Below are 25,139 nucleotides of genomic sequence, written 5' to 3'. Positions count from 1 at the left end.
CCCCCCCTTTTCCCTGCTTTGGGGAGAAGGCAGAAATCCTTTCACAACCTTTGGGAAGGCCTGGAAAAAGTGTTCAAAGAGCTGAGCAAAGTCCCCCCCCCTTTTGTGTGTGTGTGGTTTTTTTGGGGGGGGGCGTAAAGAAAGTGAAGAGCCTCTAATCTATTCCTGATTTGCTTCACAGTTTCTTTTCCTGTGCAAATCTGGGTGAAAATTCCCTTTCCCACATTTTTTTGGGGGTGTGCAAGGGGAAATTGTGGGTTTTTTGGTGGGGTGGGGGCAAGAATTCAGACCTGCACAGAAGCTGGTAAAAAAAAAAGAGTGACACTACATTGGATTTTTTTTTTTTTTTAAAGATTCCTAACCCGGATCCACTTATCCCGCCCCCCTCCCGCCTCTGCCCCCCCCTCCAAAGTCTCCTGGCTCTCACCCAACCCAGCATAGACTTTTTCAGATCCGCACCACAACGGCTGCTTCTTCCAGAGTCTCCTGTTCTGCAGTTTAGGGGGGTTCCTTTGTCCTTCGCTTGGGATTTTTCTGCCATTCCGGACTTTCTGGTTTGGAAGAGCAACGCTGCTCCCATCGTGGATTTCATTTTGGGGAAACATTGGAGCCTTTGTCCTGGGACGGACCCGGTGGTTACCCCCTTAAAAGTATTGCGCGCACCGTCTTCCCTGAACAATCGCAACGTCCGAAAAGTTGCACGGATCCTTATTGTTGCAAAGAAGGTCTTTTTTTAGGGGGTGCAATCCTGCCCCGGTTTCAGGGGTCCTGCACCCCACAAAAGCGCCGCGCCGCATTGTCTCGGCCGAAAAACCACCTTGTGGAGAGGCAAGCCAGACAGAGCTCCGAAAGTTCGTCCAAGGCAGGAGTTTGCCGAACAATTTTTTCAATTTTGCATTTGTGGGTGCTTTGTGTTGTTGGGAATTTTTATTTTATCTTTGGCGGCGCATATATTCCACAACAGGATTTAATTTTTGGGGTGTGCGTTGCGAGGAATCTAGAGGCGCCTCAAGCATGTTTGGAATCACTGTTTCATGACCCATTGAAAACTGGGTTCTGGGATTTGATTTCTTCCTCCCCAGGAATCTGTGGATCCCGAGATTCCCTCCTCCTCCTCCTCCTGCTTGGACTCATTCTGGCTTTCCTGGAGCGATGGCTGGCTGGCTTCTCTGCTTCTGGATCCCCTTCGCCCTGGCTGCGGAAGGTGAGGTACCACACGGGTTCCGGGTTCCGATCCAGACCCCAAAACCCGCCACGCTCTCACACACAAGTGGAACGAAATCTCCCAACTTGGGAGTCAGCAGGACTCCTGGGTCCCTTCGGGGGAAAAGTGCAATTGTTATTGAGAAGTGCATTTGGGGGTGTTCCGCCAGGAGTCCTGGGTTTCCAGAAGTTGGGCTGGAGCCCCGGACTCCTGGGTCCTCTCCCCGCTAAGAGAGAGATTTTGGGTTTTGCGGATTTTCCCTTCCCTCTGATGTTTTCCCCTTCTGGCCCCCCATTCCTTTTCCCTCCTCGAGGCCCGATCTATTTTTGAAGCGCGCGTTCAAAGTGTTTTTTAAAGTCCCGCATCGATCTTGGGTAATGAGCCTCTGCGAGGCGATAGATTTTTCTTTCCTCTTTCACCCCCCCTGATATCGGCGCTTCCTTCTGCGCTCCCCCCAGGAAAAAAAGGACAACGATTTGCAATAGGCTTTCATCTCTCCAAATTCCGATCCTCTCCTCCCTCGCCCATCAATCTTCGCTGCCTGTCGTGTCCCCCCCACCCAAGTTGTCCCAAAGGACTTGGGGTGGGGCTTCCCTTCCCATTGTTGTAAAATAAAGTGCTTTTTTCCCTCTTCCCGGGGTTGGGGGGGTGGGGTGGGCGGATTTGGGCTTGGTGGGCTGCTGTGGAGTGAAGGATTCTGGGAGTCCGGACACCTGAGCTCCCCTGGGTGGAGAAGGGAGGGGTCTGGGGGCAGGTGAAGGCCGTGCCCCGGGGTGTTGGGGGGGAGTTTGCAGGACTCCTGGGTTCCCTGGAGGGAGGGGGGAGAAATGAGGGGGCAGCTCAGCGCCTTGGACCTATAGAAGCTGAGAACCAAGAGTCTTTGGGCAGATTGTCGGGGGTCAGGCTGGATGACCCTCAGGTGTCCCTTACAACTCTGCAATGTATGTAAGGACTCCTGGGTCCTCTTGGAAACGGCGGGGAGGAGGTGGTGCGACTGGGCTGGAGCCCAGAGGAAGGCAAGTGGCTGGAATCCTGAGTTAGTTGGGGGATTTAGAATTGGCGAGTTGGAAGGGACCCCCAGTGGTCATCCAGACTGACCCGCTGCAGGGCAGGAATCGCACCCCTGCCCTCTGCTTATATCCATCTCTTAAGGAAAGAGAGCCCGCCAGCTCCGGAGGGAGTCCCTTCCACCGTCAAACAGCTCTCACTTTCAGCCAGCATTGTGTTAGGCTGCAGAGGAGGAGCGGTGCCTAGTGGGTGCAGCAGCTTCCGCCAACGGGGCGCTGAGCGGGCACCCAGGTGGCGAAGGCCGGGGTGGCAGGACTGCAGAAGGGGCTGTTGAGGTGGGAGGTATAAAAGGCATCAAAGTTTCCATCTTGACGTGTTAGAAAAGTTTGAGGGCTTTGCCTGGGTCTCAGCGGCTTCGTTTTAAGGGAAAAGCCATGGCTTAGTGCTGGAGCGGCTGCTGGGAGTGCAGAAGGTTCCTGACTCAGCCTCCAGTGTCATCTCCAGGCTGGGAGAGCTACCTGCCCAAATGCCTCTTTAAAAAAAACCACAATTGCTGCTGTGCCAGGGGAGAGATTGTTGCTGAACAGCAGGACAGCTGCCTTGAGTGCAGAAGGTGCCCTAAGTAGGTCTGAGAATCTCTCAGCTGGCGGCCAGTGTGGACAGTTCTAAGCTAAACTGCAGGGAGAGATGGCAGCTGGGTGGCAGAGCGACTGCTTGGCATGCAGAACGCTCGAGTTTCAACCTCCCTCTGCCAGCCAGAATTGAATTTTATTATTATGGTCACAGCATAGGCACCCTGAACTACATGGATCACCACAACGGTTCCCAGAAGGACCCAGGAGTCCTGCCATCTCTTGCCAGCCCAGAACCCAGGAGTCCTGCGCCCCCCTGGTTCCCCAAAGGGCCAAGACCCCCCCCCAGTAATCTGAACACCCAGATCCCGAATCTGCTTCTACCTCCTGCTCACCCCACCACCTAATTTCCCCTTCATTTCCCCCTCTTTTCTCCCATCCAGAAAAGCTAAAACCTCATTGAAAAGGGAATAAAATCCAGGCCAAAGTGGGAAAAAACCCCTTCGTAGCTTTCAGCCCCAAGCCAAGAGAAAGCAAGGAATTTTATTGGGGGGGGGGTGCATTTGAAGCACGGTCCCTTTCTGCAAAAAAAAGACCCCCCTTTTTCTTAAGAAGCTCAGAAAGGAACCATCTTTTTCCCACCCACCCCAGGACTGTAAAATCTCTTTTTTTTTGTCTTATCTCGCCCCCCCACTCAAAAAATCGCCCCCACTTTTCTTCCACTATCTCTGCCTCCTTCCCTGATCTCCTCCTCGGAGGTCAGGTCTGTCCCAAGGCTGTGAAGGGGCAGCGGAGCGTGTAACGCATTAATTGAATCCTCTATTGTGGCTCCAGAAAAAAACCCCATTCTTTTGCAACCCACCAAGATGGGAATTTTTTTGGGGGGGGTGCGATGCTCGCCGCTCCGTGTCTCAAAAGCTTGCAAAGGGGGGGTTGTGAAAGTAAGAAAAAGAGCGCGGCTTTCTGGAGCAGGAATCTGGACATGATTGTAGCATTGTAGAGATGGAAAGGGTCCCCCAAAGGTCATCCAGACCAACCCCGAATCGGTGCAGAAGAAAAACCTGACAGGTTATGTATGACCTCTGTTAAAAAAATCTCTGGTGAAGGAGAACACCCGACATGGCAGCTGGGTGCCGTTATGGGAAAACCCGCCACGGGCAGGATTCGAACGCAAGGCCGGCACCCCTGCAGTTTCCAGCAACTGGTATTCAGATGCACTGCTGCCTCTTGACTGGGGAGGGCACAGAATAGCCACCCGTTGTCCTCTCCTCCTTTGTGAATTTGCCCAAGTTGTTGGCTCCTGTGGCAGGGAGTTCCGCCGTTTAACTACGAAGCATGAAGAATATGAGGGTCAGGCCAATGGCCCGTCCGACCCAGCTTCCTGTTGTTGCAGTGGCCAGCCAGATGCGCATCGTGGGGCACCAGGAAGCGGGATCCGAGTGCAAGACCCGCTCTCCAGCAGCTGGGGTTCAGAACCATCGCTGCCTCAGACCGTGGGCTCCTGAGGGTCATCCAGTCCAACCCCCTGAAATAGCAGCTGTCTAGATCACCACGTTCCACACCGGTTGACGGAGGCTTTCCAGGATTTCGGACCAGGATTAAACGATAAGGGTCGCGGGTGGCGCTGTGGGTTAAACCACAGAGCCTTGGACTTGCTGATCAGAAGGTCGGAGGTTCGAATCCCCGCAATGACGGGGTGAGCTCCCGTTGCTCAGTCCCTGCTCCTGCCAACCTAGCAGTTCGAAAGCACATCAAAGTGCAAGTAGATAAATAGGCACCACTCTGGTGGGAAGGTAAATGGTGTTTCCGTGCACTGCTCTGGTTTGCCAGAAGCGGCTTAGCTGTATGCCGGCTCCCTCGGCCAATAAAGCGAGATGAGCGCCACAACCTCAGAGTCGGTCACGACTGGACCTAATGGTCAGGGGTCCCTTTACCTTTATGTGCTCGGAATCTCCAGCGGGGCTTGCGTTCGAATCCTGCTTGCGGGTTTCTGGTTGTTGGATGGGACGGGCCGCTGGCCTGATCAGCAGCCGGGCTTAAATTACGTCCGTCCCTCCCAAGCTTTTGAGGCGTGCAGCAGCCACCAGTCTCTTCTTGCCTGCTTAACCTCCGTGCTTCTGCATGTCCTGGCGAAACCGCTGCATGTCAGTGCAGACCATTGGGTCACTTGAGTCCAGAGCCGTCCACTTTTTTTGAGGTTAGACTTTGGACCGGGATCTTTCCTGCTCGGTCGAGCTGAGATTACTTTATCCAGCTTGAGAGACTTCTGCATGAAAAGCAAGGGCCCTGCCTGCTGACCGATGAACTCGGTGGTCAGGGAGCGCCTGCTTGGCATGTAGAATGCCCCGGGTTCAGCCCGCGATGGCGTCGGTTCATTCCGAACAATGTGGACTAGAACCTTGCTTTGTTTTAAAGAGGGGTTGGACGTAACTCAGTGGGTAGAGCGGGTGTTTGGCATGCAGAACGCCCCAGGTTGGCATCACCAGGTAGGTAACCCCCTGCCCCAAACCACGGGGAGAGAGGCTGTTAGCATTTCATTGCGTTTATTCAAACATTTATAAAACGCCCAGAGTTTGAAGCTGCTCTAACCCGGGTACCAGGAGGTGGGATTCGAACCTGTGGCTCGCGGGTGGAACCTCAGCTAGACTGAACGGCAGCTTTCTGGCTACCGGGAGTAGGGATTCGAACCCGTGGCTCGCAGGCAGATGCTCAGCTGGACTGAATGGAAGCTTTCCGGGTACCGGGAGTAGGGATTCGAACCCGTGGCTCGCAGGCAGAAGCTCAGCTGGACTGAATGGAAGCTTTTCAGGTACTGGGAGGTGGGATTCGAACCCGTGGCTCGCGGGCAGAAGCTCAGCTAGACTGAACGGAAGCTTTCCAGGTACCAGGAGGTGGGATTCGAACTCGTGGCTCGCGGGCAGAAGCTCTGCTAGACTGAATGGAAGCTTTCCGGGTACCAGGAGGTGGGATTCGAACCCGCAGCTCACGGGCAGAAGCTCAGCTAGACTGAACGGAAGGTTTCCGGGAGGTGGGATTCGAACCCATGGCTCGCGGGCAGAAGCTGAGAAAAATTCCCGCCAGAGACCCGATGTTCCTGGCCCCCCACATTCGCACCCCGTGGCTGAGTTTGGGGTGAATGGGTGTGATTCGAACTCGGGTCTCTCCCAGGTCTTGGCCCGACTCTCTGCAGGGTAAAGACTAGAAACTGGAGTCCTAGGTCTCTGTCCTGCGTGGGGGTGAGAAACTAGGTTTCTTTCTCTCGCCAGGCACGGTGCCAGCGCCCGGGTCGTGTGGGGCGGCGAGAAATTCGGGGAGCTGCCTCCACATCCCGGGACGGGGATTGGCGGACACACCTCTGACCGCAGAGAGGCGGAGGCGGGTTCTAATCTCAGCGCCTGGCTCAGCCATCAAAGGCACAGATTCCCCTGCCTTGCATCTGCCCGGGCCTGTAACGCTGCTTTTCTGCTATCAAAGGAGGCGAGATCGAGATCCGCCCCACGGTTGCAAGCAGAGGCTCTCCCCCCCCCCCCGCATTAGCAAAGAGCTAGCGTATTTCCCCGTGTATAAGACGCCCCCATGTATAATACGACCCCCCTTTTTTTGAGCCCCAAATTAAGAAATAAATAATTGCAACATGTAAGATGACCCCTATTCTTTTTGAGTCCCAAATTAAGAAATAAATAATTGCAACATATCGGGTGACCCCTATTCTTTTTGAGCCCCAAATTAAGAAATAAATAATTGCAACATGTCAGGTGACCCCTATTCTTTTTGAGCCCCAAATTAAGAAATAAATAATTGCAACATGTCGGGTGACCCCTATTTTTTATGAGCCCCAAATTAAGAAATAAATAATTGCAACATGTCAGGTGACCCCTATTCTTTTTGAGCCCCAAATTAAGAAATAAATAATAGCAACACTCTGTGTGTGAGACGACCCCCCAATTTTAAACTTAAAAAAAATAGCCTTATACACGGAATAAAATCGGTATTTTGCGGGGAGGGGGCGCTGGGGGGCAGGCAGGCCCCGAAACAGGGCTATGATGTTGGCGCTGAAGCGCAAAGCGAAAAAGTGGGGCAGCTTTGGAAGTGGGGAGCATAAGAAGGGGGCCAATCCAGTTGGGAGAGGGACCCCCAGAAATCATCTAGACCAACCCGCCGCAATGTAGGAATGTCAACTAAAGCATCCAAGATGAGGGGGAGAGTTCTGGTGAAAAACCTGGGAATCGGGGTAGACTGCGTCTGAATCTGGAGGTTCCATCGTAGGAAGAGCCAGTGCCTTGTTCCCACAGTGTCTGAAAAGTTGCCCCAAGGAGGATTCGAACACAAGACCAGCACTCTGAGGTTTCCAGAAACTGGGATTCGGAATTGCCGCTGCCTCTGACCGTGGAGGGAAAGCACAGCCATTTAACTTACATGCAGAATTCATCATGCGAAAAGCTGGGCTGGATGAATCCCAAGCCGGAATTAAGATCGCCGGAAGAAATATCAACAGCCTCAGATATGCAGATGACACAACCTTGATGGCAGAAAGTGAGGAGGAATTAAAGAACCTTTGAATGAGGGTGAAAGAGGAGAGCGCAAAATATGGTCTGAAGCTCAACATCAAAAAAACAACGAAGATCATGGCCACTGGTCCCATCACCTCCTGGCAAATAGAAGGGGAAGAAATGGAGGCAGGGAGAGATTTGACTTTCTTGGGCTCCATGATCACTGCAGATGGTGACAGCAGTCACGAAATTAAAAGACGCCTGCTTCTTGGGAGAAAAGCAATGACAAACCTAGACAGCATCTTAAAAAGCAGAGACATCACCTTGCCAACAAAGGTCCGTATAGTTAAAGCTCTGGTTTTCCCAGTTGTGATGGATGGAAGTGAGAGCTGGACCATAAAGAAAGCTGATGGCCGAAGAATTGATGCTTTTGAATTCTGGTGCTGGAGGAGACTCTTGAGAGTCCCATGGACTGCAAGAAGATCAAACCTCTCCATTCTGAAGGAAATCAGCCCTGAGTGCTCACTGGAAGGACAGATCCTGAAGCTGAGGCTCCAAGACTTTGGCCACCTCCTGAGAAGAGAAGACTCCCTGGAAAAGACCCCGATGTTGGGAAAGATCGAGGAGAAGGGGAGGACGGAGGAGGAGATGGTGGGACAGTGTTCTCGAAGCTACCAGCATGAGTTTGGCCAAACTGCGGGAGGCAGTGGAAGACAGGAGTGCCTGGCGTGCTCTGGTCCAGGGGGTCACCAAGAGGCGGACACCACTAAACGACTCAACAACAACAACAAATGCAGGCTTCCCCAAACTCGGCCCTCCAGCTGTTTTGGGACTACAATTCCCATCATCCCTAGCTAGCAGGACCAGCGGTCATGGAAGATGGGAATTGTAGTCCCAAAACACCTGGAGGGCCGAGTTTGGGGGTGCCGCTGCAGAACTCCCGGCGGATAAAAGCGCTTGCTGCTTTGACTTGGCGGGACACAAACCGGTTCGGAAAATCAAAAAACAGTACTGCCGGTTATCATAGCGCCGTTGCACCCAAACTGCGTTTTGGAACGCTAGGGTTCTGGGCGCCTCGCCTCGGAACGGATGTGGAAGAGTTGCAAAAAGGGTCAGAAGCAGAGCAAGGGGATGGAGCGAGAATGCGTTCTCCAGAAAAGTTGCAGGGTTTAGGAGTTTTGGAAAAAAGGCGAGGAAGAGGCGAGCTGAGAGGAGTTCCTAAAATGATGCGCCGCCTGGAGAAAGCGGATTGAATAATAATAATAATAATAATAATAATAATAATAATAATAATAATAATAATAATAATTTTTATTTATACCCCGCCGTCCCCAGCCAAGACCGGGCTCAGGGCAGCTAACACCAGATATAAAAACAATTGATTGAAATACAACTTAAAAAACAAGATTAAAATGCAGCCTCATTTCAGCAGAAACTCAAATCGAAAACTTTTTTGGGGAGGAAAACGTCAAGTCTTTAGCAAGGTTAACTATCCAGGATTGAAGAAAGTCTTTCTCTCTCGTAAGACCGGAAAGCTGAGTGTTGCAAGATTCAGAACAGATAAACGAAAGTTCCTTCTTGCAGCGCAGAATTGGGGCTTGGGTGCGAAATACAGTCCCTTTTCCTTTCCTCGCTTTCTGTCCTCCCCAGGACAGGTGGACCTCCCACTGGAGAATTCACGTTGCGCAAAATCTTACGGCGTGCAACCGAAAGGGCCACATCCTGCGCAGCAACCGCTGCCTCTGGAGAGCCTGTGAGCCCTTCCCTCTCTCCTGCTAACTCCCCAAAGGCAGCTATGCCCCGTTAAACTGCGGAACTCCTTGCCACAAGAAGGAAGCGGCGGCCGCCGAACCGGACGTCTTTAAAAGAGGATTGATTTGGGAAACCGTTCAAAGGAAGCGCATGGAAATTCAACCAAGGGGAAGCGAGGAAGTCAATTAACAATGTTAATAAGTGTAATTTTAATAAGATTATGGTCCATGTTTGTTTATTTGTTTATAATTTTGTGAAAATCAATAAAAAAAATTATATGAAAATAAAAGAGGATTGGGCAGGTGGATGGCTCTGAGGTCGGAGGCAGCGATGGGGCCGAATCGCAGTTGCCGCGAACCGCAGGAAGGGAGGAGAGCGGGTCTTGCGTTCAAATCCTGATTCAAGGGCACCACTGCCTGCGATTCCAAGGCAGGCAGGGTGAGGGCGGAGGTTCCCTGCGTTGCGTCTTGCAAAATGGGGGGCGGTGAGATAATTGGGGGTTTTTTGGGGGGTGGGTGGGAGGCCTGGCCTTGGCACAGAAGCTAAGCCAAGCGAACCTTTTGTTGTGGGTTCGATTGTGATGTTCCTCCGTCACACCCTGCCTTTTCCAGACCTGCCCAGGCCTGGGGAAGGAATGGCACAACGCGTTTTTCTTTTTCCGAGGGGGGCTATTAAAAGGAGCGTTTATGGGGCGCGCAGACACCTGGGCCCCCCTCTCTCTGCCCACGGGGGCAGGACGCGGCTGTAATTAAACCATGCGAGGAGCGCATTAACGAGTGCGCTGGGAGCCGTGCCCTGGATTTAATTAATAAAAAGTCTCCACGCACGCAGGGCAGGGCGTGGCGATGGCTTCTCTCCCTTTCTCCCACCCTGCTTGCGACTCTGGAGGAGCCGGCTGCGAGCTGGACGGCCTACTGGTTAGCGCGCCAGGTTGCGGGTTCGAATCCCCCTGCCTTGTGGCGCTTTTTTTTTAGTTTAAGGAAAAGGCAAGTGAGGAAAAATGCAGTTGAAAGCTACTAGCTGCAATGGCTACGCTCTGCCCCTCCACTTTCATGCAGCGCGTAGCTAAGCCTGTGGAACTCCCTGCCACTGCATGGCTTTGGCGGAGGATCGGAGAAGTTCGCGGAGGATCAGGCCCGCCGGTCAGAGGCAGCGATGCTTTTGCATGTTAGCTGGCGGGGACGGCGAGAGGGGAGAGTTCTGCTCTTGGGTTCGGATCCTGCCACAATGGGCGTCTTTTCGGCAGCCCCTTTAAGAATAGGACGCTGGACCAGATGGGCCATGGGCCTGATCCTGCAGCCGGGCTCTTCTGAGGTCCTAATGGAGCCTCCAGCTCCAGAGCCAGTCTATCTTAGATTCCTAAGTTCTAAGGGGTATTTGGCCACTGCGGGAGAGGGAGGCCGGACTTAGATGGAACTTCTTGGACGTGATCCTGCACGCTCTCCTTTTATACTAGGCTGCGATACTCCCGAGTCAGGCCAGCGGTACATCGAGGTCCCTTCCGCCTCATGTCTCTGGTCTACAGCTGACAAATAATTTCATTTCAAGGCTTGAACCGTATCTGCGTATAAGGACGAAATGGAAAATAATACAATACTGCTTTTTAAAAACACATAGGGAAAAGGATTATTTTAAGCTGTTGTTGTTGAGTCGTTTAGTTGTGTCCGCCTCTTTGTGACCCCCTGGACCACAGCACGCCAGGCACTCCTGTCTTCCACTGCCTCCCGCAGTTTGGTCAGACTCATGCTGGTCTCTTCAAGAACACCGTCCCACCATCTCGTCCTCTGTCACCCCCTTCTCCTTGTGCCCTCCATCTTTCCCAACATCAGGGTCTTTTCCAGGGAGTCTTCTCTTCTCATGAGGTGGCCAAAGTACTGGAGCCTCAGCTTCAGGATGTGTCCTTCCAGTGAGCACTCAGGGCTGATTTCCTTAAGAATGGAGAGGTTTGATCTTCTTGCAGTCCATGGGACTCTCCAGAGTCTCCTCCAGCACCAGAATTCAAAAGCATCCATTCTTCGGCCATCAGCCTTCTTTATGGTCCAGCTCTCACTTCCATACATCACTACTGGGAAAACCAGAGCTTTTACTATACGGACCTTTGTTGGCAAGGTGATGTCTCTGCTTTTGAAGATGCTGTCTAGGTTTGTCATTGCTTTTCTCCCAAGAAGCAGGCGTCTTTTAATTTCGTGACTGCTGTCACCATCTGCAGTGATCATGGAGCCCAAGAAAGTAAAATCTCTCACTGCCTCCATTTCTTCCCCTTCTTCTTGCCAGGAGTTGATGGGACCAGTGGCCATGAACTTCTTTTTTTTGATGTTGAGCTTCAGACCGTATTTTGTGCATGCTTTCCTAGCTTCCTTTTCTGTGAATTCTTGAAAAATCAAGCAACTTCACCTTATCGTGGTTTACATTTATCATTGCTAAACCGTTTAGGCGTTCTTGAGCCGTTGTTGATTGAAAGAAAGACTTAATTTGTTTTAATATATCGAAACTTCTCTCGTCGGAGGCCGCTGTAGCTGGTAATGATACGAAAATGCATAATGCAATTAGAAGATTTGGAAAAACGTTTTCCAAATTCGAGTTTTGCTGGCCAGGAGCAGTGGGAGTTGGGACTTGCAACCGTGGATGGAAAGCCCCAGACAGCTAGCCTACACTGGCTGGCAGCAGCGCCCTGCCGCTGGAGGGATTTGCACCTGGTACCCTTCTACATTCCAAGCAGGCGCTCTTACCCAACTGAGTAACGGCCAGTCCTCTCGCCTTCCGATTAAAACAAAAATTGGCACTTTTGTTTTGGGGCGAAGGAGGACGTCTGTGCGAAAGGCAGTTTGGTGCAATGAGTGTCGGAGAACTCAGGCCTGCAGAGGTCAGGATTCGAACTCGCCACCCGGCGGCCATGAAGCCCGCTGGGCGTGACCGTGGGGGCTCCTCTCAGCTCCTCGCAGGGCTGCTGTTGTTGGAGTTGGGTGAGGACCGAGGAGAGAACCACGTAGATTCCCTTTTGAGCTGCTCGGAGAGGGGGGGAAAGCACATAAATATGAAATAATGAAATATAAGTATTTAAAGACCTGGCTGCCGGCACACCAGCCGTTCAACCTGCTGCAACCTGCATAGAAAATCTGGGCCCCATTTGCTTTCCGGGGAACCCAGGAGTCCTGGCACGTGTGGGTCGTCCCCCGCCCCCCGGCCCATTCTTTTCTGAATCCTTGTTTGGGGGGGGGCGCCCTTTGTATAGTCACATCCTCGCACATCTGGGACGGATTTAGGCAGGAATGAGTGTGGGCTGATGCGTGGGGCGGGTGGGTGGGGGTTGTTTGGCAGGGGGCGGGCTGCAACGAAGCCGCTCAGCATCGGGGAGGGGGTGTCTGCTATGGGGTGGGGGGCCGTGTGTGGCGTGCAAAGTCCGTTGCACGGGGAGATTTACGGAAACTTTCCACTGCCGCATCTGCTGTTAGGCCTTGTCGGCGTGTTGCTAGCAGGATTTAAAAACAGCCCTGGCTCCCCCCAGAAAAATCCTTTGCTGTAGAGTTGTGAAGGGGCAGAAGGGGAACCCCAAAGGTCATCCAGCCCAACCCCGTGCAATTCAGAAAGCGCTGGTGCAGCCTTCGTCTTACAGCTCCGCCTCTCTTTCAAATCAGAACCAGTGAAGGCGGTGAAGGTCCTGTGTGAGTGCTTGGAGGCGGTTGGAGGATGGATGGTGGCTAACAGATTGTGGTTGAATCCTGACAAGACAGAAGTACTGTTTTTGGGGGACAGGAGGCGGGCAGGTGTAGAGGATTCCCTGGTCCTGAATGGGGTAACTGTGCCCCTGAAGGACCAGGTGCGCAGCCTGGGAGTCATTCTGGACTCACCGCTGTCCATGGAGGCGCAGGTCAGTTCTGTGTCCAGGGCAGCTGTCTCCCAGCTCCATCTGGTATGCAGGATGAGACCCTCCCTGCCTGCAGACTGTCTGGCCATAGTGGTGCATGCTCTGGTTATCTCCCGCTTGGACTACTGCCATGCGCTCTTCGTGGGGCTACCTTTGAAGGTGACTCGGAAACTACAATTAATCCAGAATGCGGCAGCCAGACTGGGGACTGGGAGCGGCTGCCGAGACCACATAACACCGGTCTTGAAAGACCTACATTGGCTCCCAGGACGTTTCCGAGCACAATTCAAAGGGTTGGTGCTGACCTTGAAAGCCCTAAACGGCCTCAAAGGCCCAGTAGACCTGAAGGAGCGTCTCCACCCCCATCGTCCAGCCCGGACACTGAGGTCCAGCTCCGAGGGCCTTCTGGCGGTTCCCTCCCTGCGAGAAGCAAAGCTACAGAGGGCCTTCTCGGTGGTGGCGCCCGCCCTGTGGAACGCCCTCCCACCAGATGTCAAAGAGAAAAACAACTACCAAACTTTTAGAAGACATCTGAAGGCAGCCCTATTTGGGGAAGCTTTTAATGTTTAATAGGTTATTGTATTTTAGTGTTTTGTTGGAAGCCACCAAGGGTGGCTGGGGAAGCCCAGCCAGATGGGCGGGGTATAAATAAATAAATTAATAATAATAATAATAATAATAATAATAATAATAATAATAATAATAATTGTTGTTGTTGTTATTATTATTATTACAGGTCTACCAAGCAGTCTTTATTTCCCCTCGGAAGCGGGCTTTACTGATCCAGACCCGCTGTGCCCTACCTAGCTCAGTAATGTCTGCTCGGACTGGCAGCAGTGCGTCATCCGCCCCCCCCAGCCCGGTCGAAACCCTCCCCTCCCAACCCGCAGACGCCACCAGGGATTGAACTCCCCCCCCCCTTGGCCCTTCTGCACTCAAGGCAGGCTCTCTTGCCCCTGAGCTGAGGCCAGACCCGCCCTGATCTGGCCACAGTGATCCATGTGACGGTCACCTCCAGGCTTGACTACTGTAATTCGCTCTACGCGGGGCTGCCCTTGAAGCTGTCCCAGAAACTCCAGCGGGTGCAGAATGCTGCAGCGAGGCTCCTCACGGGGTCTCTGCCATGGGAGCATATTCACCCAGTGCTTTTCCAGCTGCACTGGCTCCCGGTGGAGTACAGGATCAGGTTCAATGTGCTGCTTTTGACCTTTAAAGCCCTTCACGGCCTAGGACCCTCGTACCTACAGGACCGCCTCTCCCGATATGCCCCACGGAGGACCTTAAAGTCCATATATAGCAACACCCTAGAGGTCCCGGGCCCTAAGGAAGTCAGATTAGCTTCAACCAGAGCCAGGGCCTTTTCAACTCTGGCTCCGGTCTGGTGGAACTCTCTGCCTCATGAGACCAGGGCCCTGCAGGATCTGATCTCTTTCCGCAGGGCCTGTAAGACAGAGTTGTTCCACCTGGCCTTTGGCTTGGAGCCAGTTTGATTCCCTCCCCCTCTTTCTTTCTTCCTTTCTCCTCCTGTGATGAGGCTACATTTTAACATTGTAATGTTTCAATATTTTAATGTTGTGTTTTAATCTTGTTTTTAAGCTGTATTGATTCAACTTGCTTTTATTATTACTTGTTAGCCTCCCTGAGCTCGTCCTTGGCCGGGGAGGGCGGGGTATAAATAAAAATTATTATAGTATTATTGTTATAAAACAAACCAGGTTCCTAGTCCTCATGAGGCTGGTTTCGAAAGGGCCTTCTGCATGCCAAACAGGTGTCCCCCGCCACCGTCTTACGCCAAGTATGCAGGGTGCCTGGAGTGTGGAAACACCCCCCAGACACCCATCCTTCGCCTCCGCCCTCCAGCTGCCTCCTAATGATTTTCCACTTGGCCCCCGTCCCGCTTCCCTTGGCCCCTGGGGCGTCGCAACTCGAAGGCGCCCTCGTAATTACCCAGAGTTCCTTGCTGGCACCCACCCTTATTTGCCTATCTCGTGGGTGGGGGCGAGAAAGTCAGCAATTGCGGGGGGGGGGGCGGGCGAGTTAAACAGGAAGGAAGGAGGAAAATCTTCCTTTTGTTTCCAATTTCCTCTGTATCTAGTCCTGGTCTGTCGAATTGGGAGCGGGGGCAAGAGGAGCAGGGGGACGCCTGGTTTTTTTGGGTGGAGGTTTATTTTTTGGGGGGTGTAAATTTGCATCTTCTCGAACTCTGAGCCCTCCAGGAAGGGGGGGCAGGCTGGAGAGTTTCTGGCAGGTGGGGAGGAATTGGGTAAGCCGGAGGGGAGGGCGAGGAAGGAAATGGAGATTTGGGGGGGGGCAGGCGGTGTAATGTCAGGACCTGAGGGCTCCTGGTGGAGACAGAATGGCTCCCAGAGAGGGAAAAAACAAAACCAACTAGCTAGATCCATAGAGCCGGAAGGGGTACCCCAAAGGTCATCCAGCTGAACCCCCTCTGCAACGCAGGAATCTCAGATTTAAACATATCAATCACCTTTACATTTAGGATTCTCAGAATCCCTTGACCATCCCTTTTTTATTTCCCCCCCCCCCAATTTGTTGTCTCTATTATTAATTTCTCCAATATATTTTGTCCTTTACAAGTATTACTCCAATCCTTTTACTGCTTGCGACGTTCTCTTAAATAGACTATAAATCCCCCCCCCATTCTTTTGTAAATTTCTTCTCGTCCAGGTCTCTGATTCTCACGGTCAGTTTCGCCATTTCGGCATAGTCCATCGTCTTCAGCCGTTCTCTGGTTGGAACCTTATTTTCTTTCCATCTCTGGGCCAGTGATATTCTTGCTGCTGTCTACATAAATAATCTTTTCTGCTTTTTCGGAATCTCTGGGCCTAAAAAAACCTATAAAAAAAGCCTCTGGTTTTTCACAAATGTTATTTTAAACATTTCTTTCCAACTCGTTATATATCTGCTTTTGTTACCTTGCACGTCCGACACAGAACGTGCCCATCGGAAAATTATTCCAGTCTCCTTTCTCGCAGCTTGAATCTGTTGGTTCAGCAGAAAACAAGCTAATTAAGCAATTTTTTTCTTAAAAAATTGCAATTTGTTGGTTTTGTGGCATTTTGGCCCTTTCAACAACCCCCCTGCGAGGAAGACCCCCCTCTTCATTTCCTCTTTCTTTCCCCTGTTTGGGAAAACAGGGAACAGGGAAGTGAAATAGCCAAAGGGCTGTGTGGCCGGTCAGTGGCAAAACGACAACAACCAGGACTCGAACCCAGGACCTTTGGACAGGAGGGTTTTTAATTTTATTTTGACTCAAACTTAAGGATAGCCAATGAAGCTGAGCATTGGAAGATTCAGGGCGGATAAAAGGGAGGTGCATAGTTAACCTATGGAACTCCCTGCTGCAGGATAGCCACCAACCTAGATGGCTTTAGATTAGCTTAGGACGAATTCGCAGAGGAGAGGGCAATGCTGGATTCCAGTTGCCAGAAATAACAGGAGGGGAGAGTGTTGCTCTTGTAATCCCTGGTCCAGAATGGGGCAACTGTGCGCAGCTTGGGAGTCATTTTGGACTCACCGCTGTCCATGGAGGAGCAGATCAATTCTGTGTCCAGGGCGGCTGTCTACCAGCTCCATCTGGTGCGCAGGATGAGACCCTCCCTGGCCGCAGATTGTCTCGCCAGAGTGGTGCATGCTCTGGTTATCTCCCGCTTGGACTACTGCAATGCGCTCTACGTGGGGCTACCTTTGAAGGTGACTCGGAAACTGCAATTAATCCAGAATGCGGCAGCTAGACTGGGGACTGGGAGCGGCTGCCGAGACCACATAACACCGGTCCTGAGAGATCTGCATTGGCTCCCAGGACGTTTCCGAGCACAATTCCAAAGTGTGGTAAAGATAAAGGGACCCCTGACCATTAGGTCCAGTCGTGGCGGACTCTGGGGTTGCAGCGCTCATCTCGCTTTATTGGCCGAGGGAGCCAGCATACAGCTTCTGGGTCATGTGGCCAGCAGGACGAAGCCGCTTCTGGCCTACCAGAGCAGCGAATGGAAATGCCGTTTACCTTCCCGCCAGAGTGGTACCTATTTATCTACTTTCACTTTGACGTGCTTTTGAACTGCTAGGTTGGCAGGAGCAGGGACAGAGCAATGGGAGCTCACCCTGGCGCGGGGATTCGAACTGCCAACCTTCCGATCAGCAAGCCCTAGGCTCTGTGGTTTAGACCACAGCACCTGCTGACCTTGAAAGCCCTAAACGGCTTCAAAGGCCCAGTAGAACTGAAGGAGCGTCTCCACCCCCATCGTCCAGCCCGGACACTGAGGTCCAGCTCCGAGGGCCTTCTGGCAGTTCCCTCCCTGCGAGAAACCAAGTTACAGGGAACCAGGCAGAGGGCCTTCTCGGTGGTGGCACCTGCCCTGTGGAACGCCCTCCCAACAGATGCAAAGAGAAAAACAACCACCAGACTTTTAGAAGACATCTGAAGGCAGCCCTGTTTAGGGAAGCTTTTAATGTTTGATGCATTACTGTATTTTAGTGTTTTGTTGGAAGCCGCCCAGAGTGGCTGGGGAAGCCCAGCCAGATGGGCGGGGTATAAATAATAAATTATTATTATTATTATTATTATTATTATTATTATTATTATTATTATTATTATTATTATTATTGCTGTTATTATTATTATTGCTGTTATTATTATTGTTGTTGTTGTTATTATTATTGTTGTTGTTGCTGTTATTATTGTTGTTGTTGTTGCTGTTATTATTATTATTGTTGTTGTTGCTGTTATTATTATTATTATTATTCGAATCCTGCTTTCTGGGTTTCCCATTGTGGTGTCCGGTTGGCCTAGATGGGTCTGATCCAGCGAGCTCTTCTTGCATTTGCAAAATCCTTCCCTATCTTGACTCCCGTGGTCCTCTGCTCAAGTCACACATTTGAGACCCCCCTCCCCTTCCAACAGGGGCGAAAGGGTGGGCGGGGGGCTTGCTCAAACAAAGGGCCCTTTTGTTTTCTCGGGTGATCTTGGCAGAGGCGGAGCACCCACTTCAAGTATCCATCCCTTTGCCACCATGCACCAAGATATTTTTTTGTAAGGTGGGGGATGCAACCCCTCCCCCCAGTTAACATTGAGGGGAGAAGGGGGGTTTGTTAAGAAGATAAGAAACTTTAGCCGGATCAGGTCCCCGGACCACCTAGTCCAGCATCCTGTCCTCAAAGTGGCCGACCAGCTGCCTGCCCTAAAATCCGCAACCAGGATTCGAACCCAAGACCCACCCTCCCCTCCTGCGGTTTCCGGCATTCGGTTGCCTTGCTGCCTCCAATTGTACAGGACGTAGTATAGCCATCCTGGCTAGTAGTTTGTGGACAGCCCTCTCCTTAATGAATTTGCACGGTCCTCTTATTGGAAGTCGCTGCCTCAAGTGGGAGGGAGTTCCGCAGGCTAACTGTATGCTTCACTTTGCACAATTGAAGCTGAAGCCGGGGGGCGGGATTGCGTCCCCCTTGGGAAAAGGAAAGACCCTCTTCTGAAGCCACCCGGTTTTCCTGTGGGAGGGAGTTCTGCAGTTGAACGGCGCGTCGGAGAAGGACTTTTTAAAATAAAATAAAAATCCGGAAAGCGGATAAAGGGGGACGGGGAGGCGTCACATGTGAATGATGTAAGGGGGGGCACGTGTGTCCGTGAAATGGTGGGAGTTGTCTTCCTAGCCCTGGGCGGTGGCGGCAGCCGCAGAGGCTGTTTGGGGAAATGACGCGAGTCCGGCTTTTTATAAATATGCCGCCACCGAGTGACCACCTTTGACCCTTTGGGAGTCAGCGTTGTTCCCAGAACCTCGTGCAATTGTGTGAGTGGGGAGGGAACGGGGTCGGGGAATTGGCTCAGCGTTTTTTTTTTCCTTTTTGGTCTGTGTGAAAAAACAAGAGCAGGGTTTTGGTGGGTGTGGATTTCGGCCCGGATTTCTGGACCACCTGGGTGGCGTTGTAGATAGATAGATAGATAGATAGATAGATAGATAGATAGATAGATAGATTTTTGTTGTTGTTTAGTCGTTTAGTCGTGTCCGACTCTTCGTGACCCCCTGGACCAGAGCACGCCAGGCCGTCCTGTCTTACACTGCCTCCCGCAGTTTGGTCAAACTCATGCTGGTCACTTCGAGAACACTGTCCCACCATCTCGTCCTCTGTCGTCCCCTTCTCCTTGCGCACTCCATCTTTCCGAACATCGGGGTCTTTTCCAGGGAGTCTTCTCTTCTCATGAGGTGGCCAAAGTCTTGGAGCCTCAGCTTCAGGATCTGTCCTTCCAGTGAGCACTCAGGGCTGATTTCCTTCAGAATGGAGAGGTTGGATCTTCTTGCAGTCCATGGGACTCTCAAGAGTCTTCTCCAGCACCAGAATTCAAAAGCATCAATTCTTCAGCCATCAGCCTTCTTTAGGGTCCAGCTCTCACTTGCATACATCACTACTAGGAAAACCAGAGCTTTAACCATACGGACCTTTGTTGGCAAGGTGATGTCTCTGCTTTTGAAGATGCTGTCTAGGTTCGTCATTGCTTTTCTCCCAAGAAGCAGGCATCATTTAATTTCGTGGCTGCTGTCACCATCTGCAGTGATCATGGAGCCCAAGAAAGTAAAATCTCTCACTGCCTCCATTTCTTCCCTTTCTATTTGCCAGGAGGTGATGGGACCAGTGGCCATGATCTTCAATTTTTTGATGTTGAGCTTCAAACCATATTTTGCGCTCTCCTCTTTCACCCTCATTAAAAGGTTCTTTAATTCCTCCTCACTTTCTGCCATCAAGGTTGTGTCATCTGCATAGATAGGTAGATATTATACGAAGCAAATTCTCTAGGGAATTTGCACCCTTTAAAAATGAATTGCACCCAACATCTGCGGCTGTCACTCTGTGAGAAGGTACAATTTTTAAAAGGGGTCCTTTGGCAGCAACGGCAGCAGAGACGCTCTCTCTTGTTTAAGATGCAATTTTGTTCCCTTCCGAATGCCTGTTTTAAATGCCTATTCCGCATCTGACCTCCTTTAGCAAGGTTTTGTTTTGAAATTGTTTTAAGTGCTGGGGCGATGACCCTGCTGGCGCGTTTGCAAAGCTAAGCAGGGTCTGGCCCGGTTTAAAATTAGATGGGAGACCGTGTGTTGAGATTGCAGCATTGCAGAGGGGTTGATGTGGGTGACCCTCCGGTGTCCCTTCCAGGTCTGCGATTCTAGGAAGGAATAATACTTCATTGCTGTTGTTAATTTTGCTGCGTTCATTGTGCACTCCCATCTTCCTTTGCAATGCCTTGCTTTTGAACACTTTTAAGGTAACGTCTTGCGGCTTCCTCGTGAGGAGGAGACGGGAATGAAGCTCTGATCTGCTCCTCCTTCGAGGACCCAGGCGTCTTGGATTCACAGATTCCCCCCCCCCAAAAAAAATTCCCCATGGTCTTTCTCCTCCCATTTTTTCCAAACTCAACAGGCAGACAGGCAGATTTATAAACCGCGAGGCTTTTAACATGTCTTAAAAGACACGAAGAATAAAGAAAACACAAACCCCTGCGAAGGAAAAAACCTTCCTGACTTGCATTTCCTCAAGCAAGCAGGCGTTTGAATCGATAACGTTGGAGATATCTTGGCTCACGACCTGATTCAAGAGCCTCTTTTAAAGCGTTAAATTTCATTAAACGTAAAACAAGACGAACGGCGTACGTATTCCAGCGAAAGGGAGGCAAACTCACAGGCCGGGGATACAGGGTCAGGAAATGAAAGATATAAAGAGAAACGTTAAAAGGGATATTTAGCGGGATAGATAAGAGCCTAAACAGCGGATCTAGAACTCGCCTAATCAAAACCATCGCCGGATGAAATCATATTTTGGATGCAATTTGCCATCTGTGCGGATGCGTTGCTAAATAAACCACAGAAAGTCCGCCAGCAGCCATTATTATTAATTATTATTATTGGTTAGTAATATGATGTCTGTTGCTTCACCAGCAGGTACCCGGGAGGGATGCGGCAGGTTAAAATTCAGAATTAGAAACCGTTAAAAGAAATTGCAGTCTTGAGAATTGGCGTGGGCCCTGAAAAACACACAATTCTCAGGTGACCAATGCCTTTGGGGTGAAGATGGGCGACTCCAGCGTTTGCCGAAAGCAAATATATTTTTATATTTGTTGGGGCAACTTAGATGGGCAGGGTGCGAATAATAAAATAATCACCCTCATCGTTAATGAGTGAGATCCGTGACTGATTTGTAACGCCGAACCTCAAAATGTCAACATTTCTGTCCCGGCGATTTGCCCTTTTAACGAGAAACGCAAACTTTCCCGAAGGTTGAGATTTAAGGGATTTAGATGGCTTGTTTTTTACTAAGATAACATTTTGACCCTGAAAGCCTGTTGACCCGTAATCCCCAAATCCACATTAGGGCAGTGGCTTTATAGGAAGTGCGCAAGCTTCCCAGTTACACAGAACTCCTCTTATACATAATATTTTTATTAATTTTAAGTAAACATACTTATACATCGTATACAAATTTTTGGACTTCCATCAATCTCGTCTGAAAATCTTCCAATCTAATCACTTAATATGCATTTCTTATTTTCCCTATTACTTTTAAATCTCATGACTAATATATCTGTTCTTTTCCAGTTTGTAACGTGTCATAGGTTTTTCCTTACAAAACGTCTTGTAGTCCTACGAGCGTAATTTGTTGATTACAAGTGCTCTTCAAATAATTCGTATACTTCTTCTGTGAATCTCTGGTCCAGCAGGTTTCGAATTCTTCCTCTCATTTTGCCTAATTCTGTGTAGTCCATTAATTTTGTCTGCCATTCTTCCTTTGTCGGAATTTCTTCTTGCTTCCATTTCTGGGCTAACAACACTCTTGCCGCTGTTGTTGCATATAAAATCAATTTACCATCTTGCCTATTAATATCCTGACTGAGTAAAAAAGGCTTCTGGTTTTTTAAAAAAATGTATATTTCAACATCTTTTTCATCTCTCTATATATCATTCCCCAGAAGTCCTTTACTTTTTTACATTCCCACCACATATGATAAAATGTTCCTTCTTTTTCTTTACATTTCCAACATTTGCTATTTGTCTTATACATTTTAGCTAATTTCACAGGTGTCTAATAATAATAATAATAATAATAATAATAATAATAATAATAATAATAATAATAATAATTTATTTATACCCCGCCCATCTGGCTGGGTTTCCCCAGCCACTCTGGGCGGCTTCCAACAAAACACTAAAATGCAATAATCTATTAAACGTTAAAAGCTTCCCTAAACAGAGCTGATTTCAGATGTCTTCTAAAAGTCTGGTAGTTCTTGTTCTCTTTGACATCTGGTGGGAGGGCGTTCCACAGGGCGGGCGCCACCACCAAGAAGGCCCTCTGCCTGGTTCCTTGTAGCTTTGCTTCTCGCAATGAGGGAACCGCCAGAAGGCCCTCGGCGCTGGACCTCAATGTCCGGGCAGAACGATGGGGGTGGAGACGCTCCTTCAGGTCTGCTGGGCCTTTGAGGCCGTTTAGGGCTTTCAAGGTCAGCACCAACACTTTGAATTGTACTCAGAAACGTACTGGGAGTCAATGTAGGTCTTTCAAGACCAGTGTTATATGGTCTCCCAGTCCCCAGTCCAGCTGCCGCATTCTGGATTAGTTGTGGTTTCCAGGTCACCTTCAAAGGTAGCCCCACATAGAGCGCATTGCAGTAGTCCAAGCGGGAGATAACCAGAGCATGCACCACTCTGGCCAGACAGTCTGCGGGCAGGAAGGGTCTCATCCTGCGTACCAGATGGAGCCGATAGACAGCTGCCCTGGACACAGATTTGACCTGTGCCTCCATGGACAGCGATGAGTCCAAAATGACTCCCAGGCTGCGTACCCGGTCCTTCAGGGGCACAGTTACCCCATTCAGGACCAGGGAGCCCTCCACACCTGCCCGCCCTCCGTCCCCCAAAAACAATACTTCTGTCTTGTTAGGACTCAGCCTCAATCTGTTTGCTGCCATCCATCCTCCAACCGCCTCCAGGCACTCACACAGGACCTTCACCGCCTTCACTGGTTCTGATTTGAAAGAGATGTAGAGCTCGGTATCATCCGCATACTGATGGACACCCAGCCCAAACCCCCTGATGATCTCTCCCAGCGGCTGCATGTAAATGTTGAAAAGCATGGGGGAGAGGACAGATATACCATCTGTACATTGTTTTCATCATATTCTCCAGTTACACAGAACTCCTCATCAAGAGGCGACGAAGAGTTCTGCGGCACTCGAAAGCTTGCAAAATGATTTGGCGGCAAATAAATTCAAGTTCTATGCAAAGCAGGGCCAGTGAAGGGTGTTGGCTACTAGGGGAGGCGTCCAAGGGCCAGGTGGGGAATGGCATTCGGCCCCTGGGACTGCATTCCTGCGTAGATCATTAACCCCTTCTGGTTCTCTCTGTCGCAATGTTCTGTGCAAGTCAAATCCCGGCAAAATTAAATAAAAATGAATGTCAGAATTCTCTTCTGTCTCTCTTTCTTTTTTGAATTTGCATTTTATTTATTTCTTAACATTCTTATATTACATCCTTAAATGTTGTCCTATTCCATTACAGGGCTTACTATAATTTCCAACATGTGTACAAAAATTATATACAAATTTTATATACCAGTACCTAGAAAGAAGATGAAACGAAAAAAGGAGAAAAAGCAAAAACAATTTGCCCCCCCCCAAATCATATACACACCAACACACTAGACTTCCTTTCTTTCCTGTTGTATATTCCTTTTTTTATAAATGAATGTACTCTTGTTATTGTATGTATCTAATACATTCCTATATCAATATGTGCTTGTAGTCTTATTTCTCAACTCGTTCTCACTCCAACGTCAGTCAAATCCTGTCTCTCTCTCTTTTTCAGAGAGTCTTATGAACACCAAGTTGGAGACGGTGGACCTTCGATGGATGACGTATCCTGCGGATGGGCAGGTGAGGCAGCGGGAAGGTGGGATAATAATAATAATAATAATAATAATAATAATAATAATAATAATAATTATTATTTTATTTTATTTATACCCAGCCCTTCCCGGTTCAAAAACTGGGCTCAGGGTGGCTAACAACAAATTTTAAACACTTAATTATAAAAGCAGCATAAAATACAGTATGAAAACATGAATAACAATAACATTCAAAAATCAATAGATAATCAAAGTCCCTGTCCTCTCCCGGGTCCACGTTGCCTCATGTCTCCCGTCAGCTCAGAGAGTCGGGGCCAAGGTCTGCTAGGTGGGTGGGAAGAAATAATAGAAATAATCGTAGCCCAATCGCCTGCCGTGCAAGAAACCCTGAGGCAGAAAGTTTTTTATTATAAATGTGAAACTTCCCAGCTTTTGCAAAGGGAGCGTGGGGAAAGCAGGTTGAGAAACCCAGAGGCCGTTACCGTATTTTTCGCTCTATAGGACGCACTTTTCCCCCGCCAAAAATGAAGGGGAAATGTGTGTGCGTCCTGTGGAGCGAGTGCAGGGGGGAGGCAGGCGGGAAAAGCCCCCCAAAGCCCCCCACAAGCTCCGCGCTGCTCTTGCAAGCTTTTCCTCAGGAGGGAGAAGGGACTGATGTGGCCAGTCAGTCCCTTCTCCCTCCTCGTAGAAAAGCCCGCAGGAGCCGTGCGCTCCTTAAAGGGTGCGCGGCTCCTGTGGGCTTTGGCGGGAGGTGGGGGTATTGCCATAGCCGCGCGCAGCCTCTCTCTGCCGGAGAGGTTGCGCGGGACTAAAGAAGCCATAGCCGCGTGCAGGCTGGAGAGGTTGCGCGTGGCTATGGCAGAAGCCAAGACAGCGAGCGGGATGCGTCCTGCTCACTGTCTTGGCTTCTTTGCTCTTTGGGGCTGGGGGGGGGCAAAACCCGGGCTTCCCCGGCAGCCCCAAGAAGCTCGCGGAGCAGCGGGAAGGCTGCGCGCCTTTCCGCTGCTCCCCGACCTGCTCTTTGGGGCTGGCGGTGGGCTTCCCCCTGGCAGCCCCAAAGAGCAGGTCGAAAGGAACCCGAAGCCTCCGGAGTGCAGCGGAAACTCCCACCGCGCTCCGGAGGCTTCGGGTTGCCTTCACTGAAGCCCGGAGAGCGAGAGGGGTCGTTGCACACCGACCCCTCTCGCTCTCCTCCAGGCTTCCAAGGTAGCCGCCTGAAGGCGACTGAACGCACCTTGAACGGCACCTTGTTTTAGAGGGGGAAAACAAGAAAAAAATATTTCCCCCCTCTCTGCGCAGCACCTCCTGCCGCTTGGCTGAAGGGGTGCTGGGCAGAGAGGGGGAGA

At 50.5% G+C, this 25,139-nt stretch overlaps 1 protein-coding gene across 1 annotated transcript in view; it reads left to right on the top strand.

Annotated features, from left to right (window-relative positions):
* The first annotated feature begins 410 nt into the window (after positions 1–410).
* Positions 411–25,139, top strand: part of EPHB4 (EPH receptor B4) — a 53,237-nt gene continuing 28,508 nt past the window's right edge. Inside the window, exons 1-2 of the mRNA XM_081167774.1 lie at positions 411–1,204; positions 23,754–23,821. Of these exons, the coding sequence (XP_081023900.1) occupies positions 1,153–1,204; positions 23,754–23,821 (120 nt within the window). The 5' untranslated portion in view covers positions 411–1,152. The remainder of the gene's footprint in view (positions 1,205–23,753; positions 23,822–25,139) is intronic.

The sequence above is a fragment of the Podarcis bocagei genome (assembly GCF_964188305.1).
Source record: "Podarcis bocagei genome assembly, chromosome: 13".
Classification (NCBI taxonomy): Eukaryota; Metazoa; Chordata; class Lepidosauria; order Squamata; family Lacertidae; genus Podarcis; species Podarcis bocagei.
The sequence above is the reverse complement of the archived record's forward strand: the minus strand, read 5'-3'. Positions and strand labels throughout refer to the sequence as shown.